General features: G+C 42.1%; 2 protein-coding genes across 2 annotated transcripts in view; one reads left to right on the forward strand and one right to left on the reverse strand.

The window, feature by feature from the left end:
• Positions 1 to 424: 424 nt before the first annotated feature.
• GNAT2 (G protein subunit alpha transducin 2) lies at positions 425 to 9,874 on the forward strand. Its single transcript, XM_049880169.1, has 8 exons — positions 425 to 737; positions 2,427 to 2,469; positions 2,935 to 3,076; positions 4,149 to 4,306; positions 6,131 to 6,259; positions 6,689 to 6,818; positions 9,105 to 9,258; positions 9,684 to 9,874. Exons 1-8 carry the CDS (start codon positions 620 to 622, stop codon positions 9,872 to 9,874), a joined length of 1,065 nt encoding a protein of 354 aa, XP_049736126.1. The 5' UTR covers positions 425 to 619.
• An 8,904-nt stretch (positions 9,875 to 18,778) lies between these two features.
• Positions 18,779 to 20,316, reverse strand: part of GNAI3 (G protein subunit alpha i3) — a 62,150-nt gene continuing 60,612 nt past the window's right edge. The window contains exons 8-9 of the mRNA XM_049880149.1: positions 20,049 to 20,261; positions 18,779 to 19,957 (exon numbers count right to left, since the gene is read on the reverse strand). Coding sequence (XP_049736106.1) covers positions 20,071 to 20,261 — 191 coding nt within the window. The 3' untranslated portion in view covers positions 18,779 to 19,957; positions 20,049 to 20,070. The remainder of the gene's footprint in view (positions 19,958 to 20,048; positions 20,262 to 20,316) is intronic.

The raw sequence follows: 20,316 nt of genomic DNA on the forward strand, positions 1-20,316 counted from the left end.
TTCCAAGGAAGAGCACCACCCAAAACAAAAATCCCTTGCCAGGACCATCTTGCTGTAATAGATGAAACCTTGAACCAAGACCCTGTAATACTGAGGGCTCAACAGGGGAGTGCTTCTTATGTTTCTGCCCCTAATTTCTAGCACTAAGATGGAAGCGAATCCAAGGAAGGAGACTTTTAGGGAATGAGCCCATCAAAAGGATGGAGGCAATGCTTATCTTACTTCAGACAGGCCTAGCATCCCCATCCTAGCCTCCTCTGTCAGAACTCAGCAGATCATTTCCCTAGTTACACAAACATTTGAGTCTTTGCCCTCTGTCATACTGAGCTCTTAATTAGCTTAACCCATCACACTGCTGGATATAAAGGCTACAAACCCTAGGCTAAGAAGTAGGTTTCCAGCTGGGGTAGGGAGTCTCCGCCAAGGTAGTCAGGGTACAGGACCTGCTCAGGGTATAGCCTGTTCCCTCACCCAGCCCCATACAGACCAGCTTTTAGAAGGACTAAGGAGCTGATACTTCATCCTGATTTATTTTTTCCTTGTCTTCCATCTCACAGATAGGAAACTCTAGAAGAGAAGCTTAAGAGCCAGAGGAAGCAGCCAAGGAGACAGCAGAAGGATGGGGAGTGGAGTCAGTGCTGAGGACAAAGAACTGGCCAAGAGGTCCAAGGAGCTAGAAAAGAAACTGCAAGAGGACGCTGACAAGGAAGCCAAGACGGTCAAGCTGCTATTGCTGGGTGAGCAAGACGGGAAGATGAGCCAGAGAAGGAGACACACTGCTCCTTCCTGCTTATCCTGGATGGTAGGTGGGTTCTAGCTCACCCCATGGGGAGGAAGAGGTGGTAGTTCACTTTTCCTCTCCCTTTTTTATCCAGGCTCAGGCTAGGGGATTGGGAGCCCTAAGGCTGAGTTAATATGGGATCTGCACAGCCACCCCAAGGTAACCCAGAATGCCAACGCTACTGTGAAATTTTTCTGCTCTTCCTTCAACCAGGAATAGTACAAGGGCCAGGATAAACCCACCCATCTCCAAATCTAACCAAACTTAACACTTCCTCTTGACTTGACAAATACTGAGAACCTTGGATTGCAGATACCCCATCTGCAGTCCTCTAAGCCAAGAAATCAGAAGAGGACAGGGCCTTCCCTTACCAATGAACTCAGAAGTTCCACCATACAACTAGTGCTATATATCTCCTTCTGCTTGCTTGTAGAGGAATAAAACTTTGGAAGTAGGGAGCCCTGAGAGGGGAGGAATGGAATCTTTATCATCAGCAGTACCTTCCCTGGTTTTCTATTCAGTAGCTGCCTCTAAAGCTCTTACCAGATGGGAAGTTCATCAATTTGATGAGCTCCTAAGCAGATCACTGGTCTGTGCCAAGAAAAGAAAAGTACCTCAGCCAATTAGTCTGAGAAACTGATCATGGCTGTAAATAGAACCAAGACAAGGAAGAGTTCAGGACACATGGCTTAGAAAAAAAAATAACGTTACTACAGAGGTAGGCTAGCTTGGGGCAGACGGGCTCTATATAGCAGACGCCCACAAGCCTGGGAACTAGAGCACCAAGCTGAGGCACCTCTTTTCCCCCAACTGATCTGTAGCACAACCCCCTAAGGACACGCTAAAGGAGCTTACCTCTGTAAGCTGGACCCAGACTCCTAGGAGCCCAGGAAGGGGAAGGGGAAACTGACGACAGCAGGGCCACTGAGGGAGCTCTTAAGCCTAAGCAGCTTTCTTCTAGGATCAGGATAAGCAGTTCTACAAGGAACAAGCACAGGCTAAGTGGGAGGGGGCCGAGGCATCAGAGTGGAATAGACGGTGAGGGAAAGGGGTAGAGGGTACATAGGTCTTTTGATGGGGGAGAGTGGAGTGTGAATGAGTTAACACAGGAAACTGGAATGATGATGAAAATGCAAGTATTTCAGTGAAATGACCCAGCTCTCTTCAATCCTACCCTAAGACCACTGTCCTTAGTCAGAAATGGGCAGAAAGGAGAAATGTGTTAAAGGAATTCCCCTGAATCTATCTCAGTGGGAGGACATTTTGCCACCACCCACCTCCCCCAGGGTGGATTTGACAATGTTGAGGTATCTTTGCTCATCACAGCTGAAGGAGGGTGCTATTAACTTGTAGTGGGTAAAGGTCAGGAATGCTACTAAACATCTGTAAGGCACAAAAAAGTCCCCCACAAAAAAGGGTTATCCAGCCCAGAATGTCAATAGTTCCAAGGTCGAGAAACCCTGCTCTAAATCCAGGTTGAAAGATCTGAGCTCAAGGCTGGCAGAAATCCAGGGCAGCAGTTATTCCTGTGTTCTAACCTAACAAAGCTCTCAACCAAGCAGTGGCTAAGACTTCTCAAAGGCCATCTACTGGAGGATTGGGGAGAGCTGGTGGAAATTTGAAACATAAGCATTTTTCCCTTTAGGTGCTGGGGAGTCAGGAAAGAGCACTATCGTCAAACAGATGAAGTGAGTAGGACCAAAACCCTAAAGGACTAGGGTAGGGTGAAGAAGTCAGTGGTGGTACTGAGGGTGAAAGGTTTTTTAGCATTCCCAGAAAAAAAAACCCAGTGCCCTCGAGTCGATTCCGACTCACAGCCACCCTATAGAACGGAGTAGAACTGCCCCATAGAGTTTCCAAGGAGCGCCTGGCAGATTCGAACTGCCGACCCTTTGGTTAGCAGCTGTAGCTCTTAACCACTATGCCACCAGGGTTTCCTTTTTAGCATTAAGGAACCCAAATGTAAAGAATGTAAAGGATCTGATTCCCAGTACTCCTATATGCATGTCCCTTGCCTTGCCTTACCCTCCACCTTGGGACAGCAATAGGAATAGAATGATGAGGTTCTTATGACCCTTTAAATCCTCAGATTCCCAAGCCTTTAGGTCTAGTTACTCAGGTCCAACTGAGGGCTGGGGGTCTACCCCTTGCAGGATCATTCACCAGGATGGCTATTCACCAGAAGAATGCCTAGAGTTCAAGTCCATCATCTATGGGAATGTGCTGCAGTCCATCCTGGCTATCATTCGGGCCATGTCCACACTGGGCATTGACTACGCTGAACCAAGCCATGCGGTATGTGGTTAATGTATGTGGTTAAGGGTGGAAGCAGGAAAGGCTAATGAGAAGAAACGTACCAGAGGACAACAAGCTAAGAAGAAAGGTGGTCAGAAAAATTTTTGTGTAACTAAAATCCCACCTGCTAAGCTCCACATCTTTTTAGTCCTGGAGAAGTAAGCAGCTCCTACCTTTGTAATAAAGGAGGCCTGGTGGTGCAGTGGTTAAGAGCTCGGCTGCTAACCAAAAGGTCAGCAGTTCAAATCCACCAGCCACTCTTTGGAAACCCTATGGGACAGTTCTATGTTGTCCTGTAGGGTTGCTGAGTCGGAATTGACTTCCCAGCAACAGGTTTTTACGGTGGGGGGGGCCGGGGGAGTGGCAAAGCAGCTCCGTGGGAGAAAGACCTCGCAATCTGCTCCTGTAAAGATTACAGCCTAGAAAACCCTATGGAGCAGTTCTATTCTGTCCCATGGAGTCACTATGAGTGAAAAATTGACTCAATGGCCCCTAACAGCAGCAATACCTTTATAGTAAACGTTTACAAAATCTGCCCTCAGCTTCCTCTGCCTTTGTGTCTCGTTTCACCACTCCTCTTGGGCTCCACGCTGACCAGGGAACTTACATGAGCGAAAATGCCTAGTTCCAGTATTGGCCTTCTTAGATTTGCATCATTGAGAGAACAAAGGTGATGGGTTCCTGCCTTCCATCTTCTCTATTTCCTGATCGATCTGGTCTTTCAACGTCCAGTCTCCCTCCAGTCGAGGACCCTGTTTTGTAGAGGTACTTTTTGGACTATGGATGAAAGACAGAACACCAGAGGAAGCATTTGGGGCCTCTGGTATCTGCTGCGCATGCCCGGGCTGGATATAGTGCCACCCTCTACATCTTGGGAGCACAACTCCAAAAGTAACCAGTATGTTCTCTTAGTATAGGATCTTCACTGAAGACGGCCTCTATCTTAGGCTTTGGGAGCAATGCAAAATGCTTTCCATTCATCGGTACCCCCTGCCCCCCGACCCCCACCCCAGAAGCCTCCTGGACAGCTATTACCCCTGTGTTAGTTCTCAGCCAGGTCTCTGCCTTACAGGATGATGGGAGACAGCTCAACAACCTGGCTGACTCCATTGAGGAAGGCACCATGCCTCCTGAGCTGGTGGAGGTCATCAGGAAGTTGTGGAAGGATGGTGGGGTGCAAGCCTGCTTCGACAGAGCTGCAGAGTACCAGCTCAATGACTCCGCATCTTAGTAAGACTCTGGCTTGGGAGTGGGTGGAACCAGGCTTAAGCAACCTGCCAGGAGAGATCTCACCCAGCCTAGAATTTCAAACAGTGAAAGCTGGAGACCCATGGACTGAATTCAGCCTGTTTTGTTAGCCTGGAGCAGTGTTTTACTATGTTGTGAACTTAATGCCTTTAGATAGGGACGTGTGCCACAGTTCCCAGCACTCTGTGTCGTCTTACACTGGCTGACTGACCGCAGCTTATGAAGCTGACGATGCAAAATTGGAAACAGGCGCACTGTCTAGTAGCCTTTAGCCCCTGTCCTCTTAAATGAGGCCATACACTTAGACTCTCCTTTCCGAACCAGGAACACTAAGATACCCCTGCAGTTCTGCCACACACTCTCCCCTAGGAGGCATGTGATCCACGATGGCCCTTTTAGGGCTGAATTTTCTAGCTGGTAACTCAGGCTGTACTTAGGCCACTAACCAGAAACCAAAGTCCCCTTCACCCACAGGGTGTCAGGGCAGAAGGGTCATACAAACTGCCAGGGCAAAAAAAAAAAGGAAGAACCAACATTGCAAAGCTGGTTCCAAAAAGATAAGGGCCACAAAGTTTACCAATCCTACCTCAGATAGCATGGTACACTTGGCAGGCATGGCCTTTAGAATCAGAGAGACCTGAGCTTAACCCTGCTCTGCCACCTAAATGTATAGTCATGCTATCATTTACCAAGGCCCAGTCACAGCTAGGTACAATGCATACACCATCTCATTTAATCTGCACAAGGTAGATAGTACACTTATTACCCCCATTTTATAGATGAAAAACTGAGGCTGGGAGAGGTTAATTAAATTGTCCAAGGTCATACGGACAAGTGGCAGAGGCTAGATTTGAATCCAGGTCTGCTTGACAACAAAGCTGTATATTTTTTACAATACACCACAATGCCTCTTGACTCTGGGGAAGTTATGTAAGTCTTCTGTATGTGTCCTTCATTTGGAAAATGGGGATACAAAACTTGAAGGCTTATGAGTGTTAAATGAGAATTTAAATGTGAAAATGCCTGGCATACTGTAGGCATCTGTGTTAATTTCCCTTCCCTTCTCAGTCCACTCACTTCACATCTGCCTTCCTCCTGCCTTTTTTAACTTCTCTATGGTAATTTTTAAACATATACAAAAGTAGAATAATAGAATCAATCATCTAGCTTCAACAGTTACCAACTCATGGTCACTCTTGTTTCATTTTACCTCCATCCTCCACTGGGTTATTCTGAGGCAAGTCTCAGGTATCATTTCACCTTAAATATTTCATTATGTACCTCTAAAAAAACAGGGCTCTTTTTTTAAAAAAAAGAGCTCACACCTAAAAATTTAATAATTTCTTGGTACCATCAATTAACAAAGTCAGTGCCCAAATTCCCCCAATTATCTCATGTTTTACCCCCTATTTGCTTCAGGATACACACAAGGTCCATGGATTGCATTTGGTTCATGTCTCTTTTAATCTACTCTCGCCTTTTGATGGAACTTTTGGCACCCATTTGAACCACTACATCTCATTCAAGGGTCTAGATAAGCTTGCAGTCAAGCTAAACCCAAGGAAAAGTTATCAGACTTGACTTAAATGGGACAAAACTCCCACCCCAAATAGGTTTGTCCTCCAGCCTATCCCTCATGTCCTTTTATAAGGATTCATGAGGGTTTGAATCCCAGACCTAATAATATGGATTCCAGTCCTGTTTCTATATCCAAATTAGTTGTATGACATTGAGTAAGACCCTTTATTCTCTTGGCCTTCGCTGTGGAAAATTTAATGTCATCTATGCAAACTATTTTTTCTTTAGCTACCTGAACCAATTAGACCGGATTACAGCTCCTGACTACCTTCCTAACGAGCAAGATGTGCTACGGTCCAGAGTGAAAACCACAGGCATCATTGAGACCAAGTTTTCAGTCAAAGACTTAAACTTCAGGTGAGTGTATGGTTCCCTAGGGCACCTTAGATACACACGTGGAATCCCAAAAAGGGGCATGGACATGCTCCCTGGCCTTTGGTGAAGACCAACCTGAATTACTCTTCCACTTCTCCCTCTTTCTCCCCCAACTTCCCATCTTACTGCTAAGTGGCCCAAAGGTGGCCACCTCCCTGGGGTGAACACCAAAGACATGTGGGTAATAAGCTGGGCACACCTGTGAGAAACCCTGATGGTGTAGTGGTTAAGTGCTACGGCTGCTAACCAAGAGGTCAGCAGTTTGAATCCACCAGGCACTCCTTGGAAACTCTGTTGGGCAGTTCTACTCTGTCCTACAGGGTTGCTGTGAGTCGGAATCGACTTGACAGCAGTGGGTTTTTTTTTTTTTTTTTGGCTTTTACCTATAAGAGCAGCTGCTTCTTCCCTCAGGATGTTTGACGTGGGAGGGCAGAGATCAGAGAGAAAGAAGTGGATCCACTGCTTTGAGGGAGTCACCTGCATCATTTTCTGTGCGGCCCTCAGCGCCTATGATATGGTGCTGGTGGAAGACGACGAGGTGGTGAGTGGCCTTTGCACCAAGCAGTTTTGGTAGAACAAGTTTTCCTTGTGACCTTTCCTCTAAGCCTTGTGTCACTCCAATGCCCCAACTTGGGTGATTTCAGCTAACACTGACACTCTAGTAGTCCTCTAGCAGACAAATCATTATCTCATGCAAATAATTCTGGAAAAATCTCTTCTTCCTCCGGTTCCGGGTTAGCATCTTGAGCTCCAGATTTTCTGAGAGTGAGCTTGGTTTCAGATTAAACATCCAAGTATCACTACCAAAATAAAAACCAAACCTGTTGTCAAGTCGATTCCGACTCATAGTAACCCTATGGGTAAGAATAGAACTGCCCCATAGGGTTTCCAAGGAGTGCCTGGTGGATTTCAACTGCTGATCTTTTGGTTAGCGGTCATAGCTCTTAACCACTACACCACCAGGGTTTCCCCAAGAATCACTAGGACATCAAAAAGCTCCTAAGAGAAATCAAATACTAAAAGGATAAGAGATCACCAACTATGCAAAACAAAGAAGTTACACTTAGTAGTCTCCCAGGCTGCCTGTGGAAGTAAAGGACAGGAGATTAAAATGGTACAGAAGAGAAAACAATGTATGATGTGTATCTTTATGCAACATAATAGAAGGGTTGTACTACCAACCTCACTTAGAAGCCTGAAAACATGCCACGTCAACAGAGTTAGGGAGAGACTGGCAGACTAGGTTCCTCACGTGCCAACTAAATTGGCAGCTAAAGGACTCCCTGAAAGTGGTTCTCTTGAGCCTGTAGAGTTCTACAAGACAGGAGCTCTACAGAACAAGTGTCATAACTCAGCAAGTTTCTTTCTCTGAGTTTAAGATGTCAAAGGCATGGAAAATGCTAATTTCACATAAGCATCTATTCCTTAAATGGAGGCCCACAGCTTACTAATGGAAAACAAAGCTCCTACTGTCATCCTCTGCTCTGGTTCTTTTCCCTTCTCCTTAGTAGTTCAAGTTCACATTAGAGTACTTTGAATACATCTTCTGACCAAAATGTCTTACAGGGCTAGTCACCTACCAAGACCTCCACTATCTTTAACCCTGAATTCTTCAAGATCTTAAAGAACTATTAACAGTGAGAAAAGGATACAAATTGGAGATTATTTTCTTGCTATATTATATGAAAAGGCTGATCCCAAGTCAGCTGACAGCATACTTCAAAACCCAAAAGAACAGCATCCTAAAAAACAGGCTGGGCTGGAGCACAGGGCAACCTCCAGACTCTGCATATATGTAACATCATTTCTCAAAGTGGCAATTAGAGAAAATAAGGGAGCAGAAGAGCTCGCGATGTGGCACTAGGAAATTCTCTAGCTTTCTATCATGTGGCGCCAGGGTCAATGTATCCCTACCATGTTCCTGCCCAAACTGAGGCTCAGGACGCCATGACAGAAACCTACCAAAATCATTCTGGAGCTGCAAATGAGCACATGCTAACTGGTGCCCAGATTCAACCCTCTATCAACAGCACTTACGAGACATCAGTCCTTAGCTGTGCCCTAACTGCCAAAATCTGCATAACTCTTATTGCACACCTATATGCCAGCCAAGAAGCCCTGGTGGTACAGTGGTTAAGCACTTAACTGCTGGCAGTTCAAATCCACCAGCCACTCCATGGGAGAAAGCTGTGATAATCTGCTTTTGTAAAGATTACAGCCTTGGAAACCCTATGGGATGGCTCTACCCCCGTCCTACAGGTCACTATGAGTCAGAATCAACTCCACAGCAACTTTTTTTTTTTTTTTAATGCCAGCCACTACCATGGGCACTATACATATATGATAGGTTTAACTTTCATAATAACCCTATGAGATAGGGAAACTAAATTTCAGAAAAGCACAATGATTTTCCCCAAGCCACACAGCTATTAATATGAAAAGTTGGCTCTACTCGAAAACCGAACCAAACCAAACCCGTTGCCATCAAGTCAGTTCTGACTTACAGCAACACTAGAGGACAGAGCAGGACTGCTGCATAGGGTTTCCAAGGCTGTAATATTTACAGAAGCAGACTGCCACATCTTTCTCCCACAGAGTGGCTGATGGGTTTCAACCTCCAACCCTTTGGTTAGCAGCCAAGTGCTTCACCACTGTGCCACCAGGGCTTCTTTGGCTGTCACTCCAACACATTAAAAATGGATAAACTGTTCCCTGTCTTTCCTTTTACATTTGGAACACTGGTCTCTCCAAGGGGAAAAAGACTGGGAAGTGGACAGATAGCCCATGTGGCCGGTCTGATGTTTCTGATGGTGTTTCTTCTTATTAGAATCGTATGCATGAGTCTTTGCACCTGTTCAACAGCATATGTAACCACAAGTTCTTTGCGGCTACTTCCATCGTCCTCTTCCTCAACAAGAAGGACCTCTTTGAGGAAAAAATCAAGAAAGTGCACCTCAGCATTTGTTTTCCAGAATATGATGGTAAGTGTCCAGGGCTGGAGATAATGGTGATCCTTCTTAGTAGTGACTGGCAATTGCCTCATTTCCTATGCCAAGGAGACATGAAGGAAACTGCCTTAAGAGAGAAAGCTGGGCATTCAGTTACAGGGTTTAAATTCAGATGTTTCTGGAACAGAGCAGCTGTTTGTTGCAGGAGAGCCACTGACTATTCAAATGAAACCAAGGGCAAAGACCTAGATAAAGACTTCTCTCCTCAGTTTCTTTGCTCAGCTCAGGTGAGAAATACCGGCGTGCAAGAGAGGAGAGAACCCTGTTCCCTCCAAAAATAGGCCCCAACTGCAGATGTCTAACACAACATTCTGAGAATCAACTCAGTCTCCCAAGTAAGTGAGCAACAAAGAAGGGTTCATTTACCCCACCTCTTCACTATTTTTCTGGAAAACCAGGGAACAACTCCTTTGAGGATGCAGGGAATTATATCAAGAGCCAGTTCCTTGACCTCAATATGCGAAAAGATGTCAAAGAAATCTACAGTCACATGACCTGTGCTACAGACACGCAGAATGTCAAATTTGTGTTTGATGCAGTTACAGATATTATCATCAAAGAAAATCTCAAGGACTGCGGGCTCTTCTAATCCTCACCATTCCTCAGGTATAATACATACTATAAACAGGCTTGAAATTTCTGTGATTTCAAGCAGAAAATTAGAGGTCAATATACCATGACATGAAGAATGAATTTATTCTCCTTTTGGAGATGGAATATTCATGATTGCAACTGTGACTCATACACTCTTTTCAAAATGAGAAAATCAGTGCAGTTTAACTATGAGGCCAAGAGTCAGAAGACTCATGTTCCAGTACTGGTTCTGCAACTTCCTGCAGAAATGTAAATACTTCATTTCTCTGAGCCTCAAGTCCCTCATCCACAAAATGCAGGTTACTTCCCTACCTACATCACAGGGTTTTCCTGAGGATCACAAATATAACTGAAGGGAAAGCACGTAAAAGCTGCTGTGGTTAGAGTCAGAAAGAAATCCTATATAAAAACTGCTGTGCATAAAATTCAACACCCAGTTTTTAGAATAAACTATCCCAAGGAACATCTTCCAAGCAAAACAGCTAACCTTCCCAACCCTCTGAAAAAGAAAAAGAAAAAAAACCTCCAAAATCTCAATAACCCTACGACCCCCTTTTTACTAACGGGCCTCTATATGCATTAGCTCAGAGGTCTGCATCACTGGATAGGAGATCAAAAATAACCATCTTTATTAAGCACAGATCATCCCTCTGCCCCCTTGGCTGCCAAAAAGACTGAGTTTCCTTTATTTCTACGAATGACTATTTCTCAGTGATGTAAGATACTTTCTGAATAAACTTGGAAGACGTCAACACGCTCCCACTTAAGAGTATTAATGTTTTACTGCTGCCACTTGTCTATTACAGACTCTAGAACAAGCAAACAATCCTAAAATTCTCATTTCAACTGCTGCATGTTCCAGGAGAACAAGAAAAGGCAGCTGATCTTACTTTAGCCACTGAAAATCTTTGCAGCTGGGTTTATGTAGCGCTGGCAGGAAACAACATCTCCCCAGTCAGGCCAACAATTATTCCTTTGAACTCTCTTGCAGGGAAAGGAAGCTTGCATATATCTTGACAGGAGGTGGTGAAGTTAAGAATGGATTTAGCATTTACAACTACTAGTGTGGAAAGCTCTTGGCATCCAGGATATAGTACAGTATATAAAAGAAAGTGTCAGTTAAAATGAAAGCCTGCTCCTTGCCAGAAACACATATTCACACGTAGGCTGCTACTAGCAATATTGATACTGGAAAGCCATATGAGCTTGAAATACACTGAAGATTAAATCTTCAGCTGTTAAAACTGGATTAATTTAACAGTCTTGCTGATTCCCTGAAAAGAAACCAAGTCAGGAGCAGAATTAGAGAAATAAAGCAAAGTCCTCTGGCTACTGCTGATTAAAAAACTTAGGTCAAAGAAAAAGCCTGGGCCAGACTTCTTGCCTCCAAGAGATGTTCAGGGACTGCTCAGAATGGCCTGTTCCAACCACCACCAACCTGTCCACTTTAACTCTATGTGCAGGAGGTTCTGAGTCTTTTTTGTATCATGGATCCCCCTCTGGCAGTCTGATGAAACCTATGGATGTGTTCTCAAAGTATTTTAAAATGCATAAAGTAAAATTTAGAGAATTATAAAGGAAACCAAGACATCGGATACAATTCTATCCATACTCTTTAGAGTTCTGAAGCCCAAGGTTAAGAGCCCTTGATACAGGTATGGGTCTTGTCTGTTCAGCCCTCAAACTTCATTTATCTGGCTTATTCCATGTTCAAATAGCTCCACCTCCCCCCAAAATGTACCAGACTGTTTGCTTCTTTTATGGACTTTTCCTTGGTCTTTGGATCTAGGTAGGAAGGAATTGGCTACGGGCTGAACTGTAAAAGCTTACCACAGGCTCCCTGTGACATTCTTATAGAACCTGCCTATAGTACTAGCATGTTCATGGAGCTGAAAATCTTTAGCAGAATAAGATAAAGCTGCATTTCAGTCCTCCCCTTTTTCTCCGGTAAACATACCAATTTTTAAATGGTTTATAAACAAATTCATGCAAGCCACCTGGTATGAACACGTTGCAAAAAGTTTATCTTCGAAAACGAATGAGGAAGCAGTAGTGCTTAAAGCTACCTGTTCTATAGTGGCTTTAAAAAAAAAAAAAAAACCAGTTGCTACCAATTTTGATTCATGGCAACCCCATGTGTGTCAAAGTAGAGCTGTGCTCCAGAGGGTTTTTAATGGCTGTGATCTTTCAAAAGCAGATCACCAGGCCTTTCTTCTGAAATGTTTCTGGGTGGGTTTGAACCGCCAACCTTTCAGTTAGTAGCCAAGCAGTTAACCGTCTGCACCACCCAGGGACTCCAACAACCACTTTAATCCAACATTTACTTAAGTTTTATTTTGGCTGAGGTTAGGGTCTGGTTACATTCATCTTATAACATTTTCAAGGTAAAACTCTTCTAGTGAGGCTACAGGAAATACAATTGGGTCATCCGTTCACTTGTACCCTAGAATAAAGTCAAAACATTTTCTGAAACTTCTGGACCACACTGGGCTTCCCTCTGAGTAAAGGTAAGAAGACTTTACCACAAAGGTTCTTGATAGGCTTCCAAAAAAGGTGCTAATCCTCATCCCTGCTTAACTGCTTGCCAGGCTCACAGATCATTCCCAAACCTTATACTGTTGGAGCTAAAGACCAAGTGCATTTGTATTTTTCCTGCACATTGGCTTATTTATCTATCTCATGGACATTTTCATTACATGCATGAAAAGTTTTGATACAACAGCACTAAAAACCAAAAACCAAACCTGCTGCCATCGAGTCAATTCTGACTCATAGTGACCCTATAGTACAGAGTAGAACTGCCCCATAGAGTTTCCAAGGAGTGCTTGGTGGATTCAAGTCGCTGAGCTCTTGGTTAGCAGACATAGCTCTTAACCACTATGCCACCAGGGTTTCCATAACAGCACTAAACCAAAAAAAAAAAAAAAAAACCCACTGCCGTCTAGTCGATTCCGGCTCATAGCGACCCTGAATGACAGAGTAGGACTGCCCATAGAGTTTCCAAGGAGCACCCAGTGGATTCAAACTACTGACCTCTTGGTTAGCAGCTGTAGCACTTAACCACTACGCCACCAGGGTTTCTGTAACAGCACTAGAAAGCTTAAAATCAGTATTAAGCCACATATATTCTGCTGTCTTCATTTTTATCTCTCTTCATTTTAAATTTCTGCTATACAGGTGAATCATATATACTTTTATAAGTCATCAGAAATTCTTTTCTGTAACAAGGCATGTCAGAAACAAACATTCAACCTATTTTCTTGAACTGCTATCTTAATGCTTGGAATGAGAAAACTAGAAGGAACTTAAAAACATGCCAGGTCCATCACGTCCAATTTATAGATAGGAAACTGAGGTCCAGGGAAGGGAGTATATTCAAGATCACACTGCTAAGAAGCATTAGAACTAAGGATCTAAAACAGGTCTTCTGAATCCAAGGTCAGTGGTCTTTCTATATATTCTATGCTACCAAAGCCCACCATACAATAGAAAGTCAATTTCCTGTTTTCCTAAGCTTCGCAAATTCCCAAATTCTTAGTTACTCTTTAGTTACTATGCCATCTCTAAATCATAGGCATTTAACAAAACTATCTCCAAACCAAACACAAATAGATTTCAAAGTGGAATGTGAAATTAGAAGGAAATCTGAAAGATATAAAGTAACGTGCTTGTTGAAGGTATAATTTCCTGGTCCCATCCTTAAAGGACAGAGACTGTAATGAACTTCCCTAGCATAGAGCAATTACAGAGGCACTGATAACAGCAAACCAAATGTGAGTTAGGATCCATTTCATAGACATCTGATTTTTTTTTTTTTAATAAAAATTCAATATAATTGGACATGTGCTTTTACATTTCTGTGGATAGAAGGAAGGTGGACAAAAATTCAGTCTTAAAAGCAATATAAAAGATCCATTTACTTGTAACCATTCCTACTCTGATAATAAAATGCACTTACACGTATCCCAAATGGTCTATATCAGAGTATCTCCCTGTTCCTCCCCACCCCCACAAGATGAAACATAACAGCATCCAAAAGCCACTCTACACCGGGAGATGTGCCGTAGACCAAAGTGTGCCGGCCATGCTGGGTGGAGAAGGTGGTGAAGGGTGAAGAGCTCTGACCTCCCACTGCCCTCTCTACCCGGCACAGCCCCTGGAGCACAGATTCCAGCAAGACTTCAGTGTCGGGCCAGAGACTGCAAGCGTGCCAGAGCCTCTGGTGGTCCTGCTAGGTAAAGATGTTAAGACATTTCTATGAGGGCAAACGCATACACTGGAGATTGCAGAAGGGAGCTTTTCTGTCTTTTAGCTATGAAAAAGCAGGCACTAGTGTCAACAGAAGATAATAAACTGATTTAAATGCAAAACAAAGACTTTTTCACCTTGCTTCACAAATTTTACAGCAATTTAGAGTTGAACTTCATTTCAGGTCTTCAAAAGAAATACGAGGAAAGGAAAAGTAAAGCTGAGAAAAGATAACCAGCTACAATGAATACACTTGTTGCTGCTGCCTTAGGAGACTGCTTTCCTGCAGTGTCGCATAACGCTGAGTATCTTAAAGAACACTGACAAAGCGCTTTCAAATCCATTATTTCTATTTGATCAGAACCAGAGAAAACCATAACCGGAAGGAATACTTTGGCCCATCATTAGGTAACAGATGAGGGATGTAAGACCAAAAGTGACTTGCACAAGATTTGATAGTTTGTTGAAATAAAACACCAGAACCCTGCACTACAAATAACAATCCAACCTCGTAAGATCCTGCAAGGTCTCAGGACCTTTATCCTACATGAGGAAGGACGAACAGCTAGAGGCAACAGGTAACTGCTGGGATTTTGTTATGTCTAGTGGGAATCTTTCTTACACATAAATAAGCCTTTTAACACAAATGTCTGGAAAACCAAAGGAGTATGTGGAAGGGGAGCAGAGGTTACGAGGAGCTACATAAACCAGGTTGTACAGGATTTAACATTCGAGCTGCCGAAGCTCTCACAGACCTAGAGAATGTTAACACATTGAGATAGTATGTTCCAGCAGTAAATTTTCTAATATTTGATTATTTCTCCCACCTCGATTCCCACTAGATGTCAAGAGGAAAAACCATGAGTACGGATGGGGCATACAGACTTTCACGTTGGACTCTTCAATCACTTCGTTTTCCTACCCTTTCCCAAGCCCTCTCAAAAAGATTTCCATTGTACAGAATCAGCCAGCTTTGCTCTTTATCCACCAATTGAAAATGAATAACCATGTTACCACATACAGAATCGCTTCTGCAACAGGATTCTTTAATGTGGTACGTGTTATCTTTCAATTTTCACTGCAAGCAGTCAAATAAATGGAATAAAAATGTTTAGATACTCAAGTTTCTTGTTTTGTCTTTTGTATAAAAATTAAACACTTTGTATTTAAAATGTAGTAATGTTTCTTTGGAGCCCTGGTGGCACTGTAGTTAAGTGCTCAGTTTCTAGCCAAAAGGTCAGCAGTTTTAATCCACCAGCCACTCCTTGGAAACTCTATGGGGCAGTTCTACTCTGTCCTATACGGTTGCCATGAGTTGGAATCAACTCCCTGGGGAGGGGTTTTTTAATGTCTCTTTGACCAGTCTTCATACTAATTTTTTTGGTGGAATGCACCTTAACTAAATCATGTACCAAAGGTGCTCCTTATTGGCAAACAAAAACCACTAAGGCATTACTAGTGATTTCGAGGTTATCTGTCCACTGAAGTGATTTAGTATATGCTGATCTCTGGTATTAGGTCCTCTTCAGTTACCCCCCGATGACCCAGGCTGGCTGCATCAGAACCACCTGAAGAAGTTATTAAAAATATATATTTCCAGGTCTTGCCTCAGACATCCTAAGTTTTGCAGGGAGCCTGTACTTGTTACACCATGCACCCCAGGTGTGCAGTGCTATATCACATTCCACCACAGGCCAGGGTAGCCCTTACATGATACCAGAAAAAAGTGTCCTGCCCTGACTTATTCTGGAGTATACCATCCTCAGCAGAAGCCCTCTTAAGGTGTAATGAGAAAACTGAGAAAAAGATAAAAACTTAAAAAACTAAACAAACATAAAAGAACAAAGACCTTGAGCATCCTGGAAGTCAGTTGTTCAGTGTCTCCCTAAACCTCTCTCTCATTTCCTGGTAGGAGACAGCAAGACTGACTTTCAATTTCAGGCCTCTAAGCAGCCTGCTTTTCTCTTGTGCTTGCAAGAAGCAATTTAACAAAATATGACAGCCATAAAGCTATGTGAAGAGCCCTGGCTGGAGCCGGTCAGTCAGAACTCTGATTTGTACTATGAAGCCTAATTACCTGGCAGTACTGGAAAACCAAGATAACTCTGTTCTTAAAGTCAGTATTACATATGACAAGGAAAGATTTCAAAAGTAGTTAAGACTGAAGGAAATTAGTGCTATTTGAGATCTGCACAACTGAGTAGAGGACTGTGATTTCTTGAACAACTAGAAGGAAAAGAATCAAAGGCAGATTGTTAACTGCCAAAAGAGACTGAATTTAAATATGTAGCTGCCAAGACAGCAAGAAGTCCTGCAACAGGAAACGCCAGAAATTCATCACACATGCTAAGCAAGTGGATAAATATTTGAAGTGGATAAATATTAGGCAAACGTCCACAGAAAATCACATCTACAAGACAGAGAACAGGGTGTAGGAATAGAAGGTAAGTGAAAGAATTAGGAGGACTGGCAGTTCTTTAATAAATACTCCAAAACATGTATATGATAAAACACAAATACAAATGAGAATAAAAAATAAACAAGGCCATAAAACCATTTTTCAAAAATTTGATCAATCTATCCTTACAGAAATAAGCAGCACCTTGTGAAAAATTACAACCCATCAGTGAAAGTAATCCTAAAATGCTAACACTGAACTAGAGTGTTAGAGTTCAAATTCTCCAAGATAAAAACATCATCTCAAGATCTATGTTTAAATAACTATAAAGATCCTTGCAATTTTCATGTCAGAAGGTGAAATCTATTGCAAAGCTGAATCTATAAGCTTAGGGAAGACTGGCTATTAAGGAGTGGAGTAATTTCTTTTTATTACTTAGAGACTAAAAAAACCGAGACCAAACCCATTGCCTTTGAGTTGATGCCGACTCACAGTGACCTACAGGATGGAGTAGAACTGCCTCCCCATGGGGTTTCCAAAGAGTGGATGGTGGATTCAAGCTGCTAACCTTTTGGTTAGCAGCTGAGCTCTTAACCACAGTGCCACCAGGGCTTCACAAAGAGGCCAATGGGTGGCAATTCTATGGCCCAAGGTTTTAATTAGGTGGAGATGATGTCAACAAAGCTATTGTTGCAGTCTTTCCTGTTAGGATCTATTTACTGTTCTTTATTCATTAAACTTTCATTTCTTTGGATGTGCTGACTTCTTAGATGGTCCAAAGACTGGCCACTTGAATTCTCAAACATTATTCATCACAAATCTCCAGCATTCTCCAGAGAAAAGATCCAAGGCAGCTTTTCTTTTCTTTGACTACAAACATCAAAGCCTTTTCTGAAACAAGGCTAGTAGATTTGACATTTCATCGCCACATTCTGGCCCTGCTATTAAAAAAAAGATCGTTTATTTCAAAAACAAGGCTAGTAGATTTGACATTTCATCGCCACATTCTGGCCCTGCTATTAAAAAAAAGATCATTTATTTCAAAATATAAATTAGGGATTTGCAAACCTGGCTCATGACCAGAATCACCTTTGAAAAATTATGACCTGCAAGCCTACCAGCCAAGAAGCAATCTCTGAGATAGATCCAGGCAATTCCGACTTGTCATATTTGAGAACCACTGACTTAAACTGCCTCCCTATGTCCTCACGGAATGTGCACTCAGGTAAGTTATTTGGGATGGTGGGGCAGGGATGGTCTTCATGTAAATATAGAGCAAATGTAAACTGTGTAGAGAGAACTACTATTTTTCATTAAAGAAGGGCTGAAACAATGAACATATCAGATGTACATATTTAAATGAAAATACAAAATGCATTCCAAAGTAAAATTAACTTTTTTGGATTATCTCTTATTCTGGATTATCAACAACAGCATTCCATTAGCCCAGAGTATAGAAAGACGACAGCTGAAAACAATATTCCACCAGTTCTCATTTCCAGATGATCCTATATTACAGAATGCAATAAGGAAAAGATATATTCAAAATGAACAAAAAGAACTATCAACCCTATTTATATGGTGGCCATGTCAGTCGCTAACTGAAACATATAATTTTCTTTCTTTCAGATCAAGTTCTCCCACCCCTAAAAAAATTTTTGTTAGATAATAGTTATACCGTCTGCAAAGTTATATTTTTCCCAAAAGGAATAAGAAAGAAAAATTACCAATAAAGGCACTGAACTACTGTGGCTTGCTTTATGAAGCAGCTTTGGTGACCATCAATTGCTGTTATTGTTGTTGTTTTTATCAACTGGTGAAAAGTCACATCAGAAGATGAAATAGAACCCAACCCGAAAAGATTGGACTCCAAAAGGCACTGCTCAAACTACTGATTTGAAACGTTCAAAACACATTCTTTTGTCTTCCCCAATAGAGCATTCAATATTCAATGACATTTGCTGTACATCGTACAAAAGGATTTGTAGGCTGAAGTGAACACAGCTCTCCACACAACAAAACGTAAATCCGGAAAATGGATTACGATTGTGTATCACTTACACAGATATGACAGAACACCCTAAGTTTTAGGCCAAGACTCAACGATACTATTACACCAAAGGATTAGACCTTCGGCGAACCCTTCTACCTAAATCCATTCTCAGGCAAAGGCCAAGGCACACTCAGTAGGGGCAAGAAGGAATAGAAGAAAATATTTCCAGAAAGGACTAGTTACAAACAGGAACAAACCTGGACTCTTTACTCACCATTTTAATACTGCTGCCAACTATAACAGTTTAAAATCTGTACACATGACAAAGTGGAAAAAAGTTCCAAAATGCAACAGTTTCAGCAAAGGAACATACTAAGAGTTACTACAGTTAACATTACTACGATAAAAACAATGGCAAACAGGGATTTGGCACCACATTTACAAAGTAAAAGCATGCACTGTTTATACACTTCAGATGTCTCCCAACAGAAAAGGCCACAGAAGATGGAAAACAAGGGGCATCTTTTACAAACTTCCCTACGACGGAGACAAACACGCAAGAATGAGAGTGGTCAATTTAGGAGTTATGTAGCAGCAAAGTCCTTGGTTTGGAATTTACCAACTTGCATTTCTCATCAGCAGCTGCTCTGGGTGTGTTCCTACCCAAGAAGCTGGCTTTATCATACCGTATCAGTGTTTATCTGGTAATTTGGTAATCAGCATAAACCAGGTTAATCTTCAACCACAAGCTTTAAAAAAAAAAAAAAAAAGCTAGACTCTTACTGCAGAACTCCTCAGTGTAATTTCTGTTTAGAAACCATAATGGTACTTTGAGCAAGACAGTAACATAATTTTCATCCAAAAAAAGCTATATCATAGCCCCAAGAACTGGGAAGAATTTTAAGCAATTAGGGAAATACTATATTCTGACCACACCAAGAGTTAAAAACAAAGAGTTCCTACTAAGAGGAATATTTCCAAGATGATCTGGTCACATCATGTGCATAGTTAACAATGTTTGTGTTTTAATAAAGATTCTTTTGCAAACAAAGAAACAAAATTTAGTAAAGTTATTCTCTTGATGAAAAAGAAAACTTTAAAAAGGAACTACTGGTGGTTTGTTAAGGAGGAAAGAAAAAAAAGAGTGAGCTACATATCGAAGTTCTGGAATGCAGCACCTCAACTTCACATCTGCTCTAAACATCTGAGATTATGAAATCCAAGTGACGGCTTGATGATCGAATCATCGTTTACAGTTGCTCCAATTTCAATGTCTGACTTTATCATCTCGTGTCAATGAAAAGTTCCCTAATACAGAAGATTGTGCTAAAGAATGCTAAGATTCTGCATGCTGCTGCCATTCCTTGGTCCCGTTCATGCTTGTAGCTGTCCCATGGGACAGCAAAGAAATCTGGTCTCAACACGCCACGCTGTAGTAACTAAGAAAAGAAAAATATTCTTAATTAGAAAAAGTCTACAAGGCCGAGAAACATCACTATAACACCACAACTAAATTATTTGAAATTTTACCTTTTACTAACATCCACACTCTTCAATAAAGTCCACATTCCTTCAAATTGTTTTTAATGATAACATCCGTAACAGCATCAAAAACAAACTGCACATTCTTTGTGTCTGTGGCACAGGTGAAATGAGTGTAGATCTCCTTGGTATCTTTTCTTCTGTTCAGATCTTCAAACTGGCACTGAATGTAAGCAGCTGCCTCTTCATATGTATTGGAACCTGAAACAGATACCCAATATTCCTCATTTCATATTATAATAGCTGCCTGAAATCT

This window comes from Elephas maximus, chromosome 3, assembly GCF_024166365.1.
Source record: "Elephas maximus indicus isolate mEleMax1 chromosome 3, mEleMax1 primary haplotype, whole genome shotgun sequence".
Lineage (NCBI taxonomy): Eukaryota > Metazoa > Chordata > Mammalia > Proboscidea > Elephantidae > Elephas > Elephas maximus.

What these genes read in the sequence shown, in the direction of transcription:
- GNAT2 (XM_049880169.1), top strand. Translation starts at nt 620, where the DNA reads ATGGGGAGTGGAGTCAGTGCTGAGGACAAAGAACTGGCCAAGAGGTCC. An exon ending in TGGTGGAAGACGACGAGGTG is followed by an intron (nt 6,819 to 9,104) that starts GTGAGTGGCCTT and finishes TCTTCTTATTAG; the next exon opens with AATCGTATGCATGAGTCTTT. An exon ending in TTGTTTTCCAGAATATGATG is followed by an intron (nt 9,259 to 9,683) that starts GTAAGTGTCCAG and finishes CTGGAAAACCAG; the next exon opens with GGAACAACTCCTTTGAGGAT.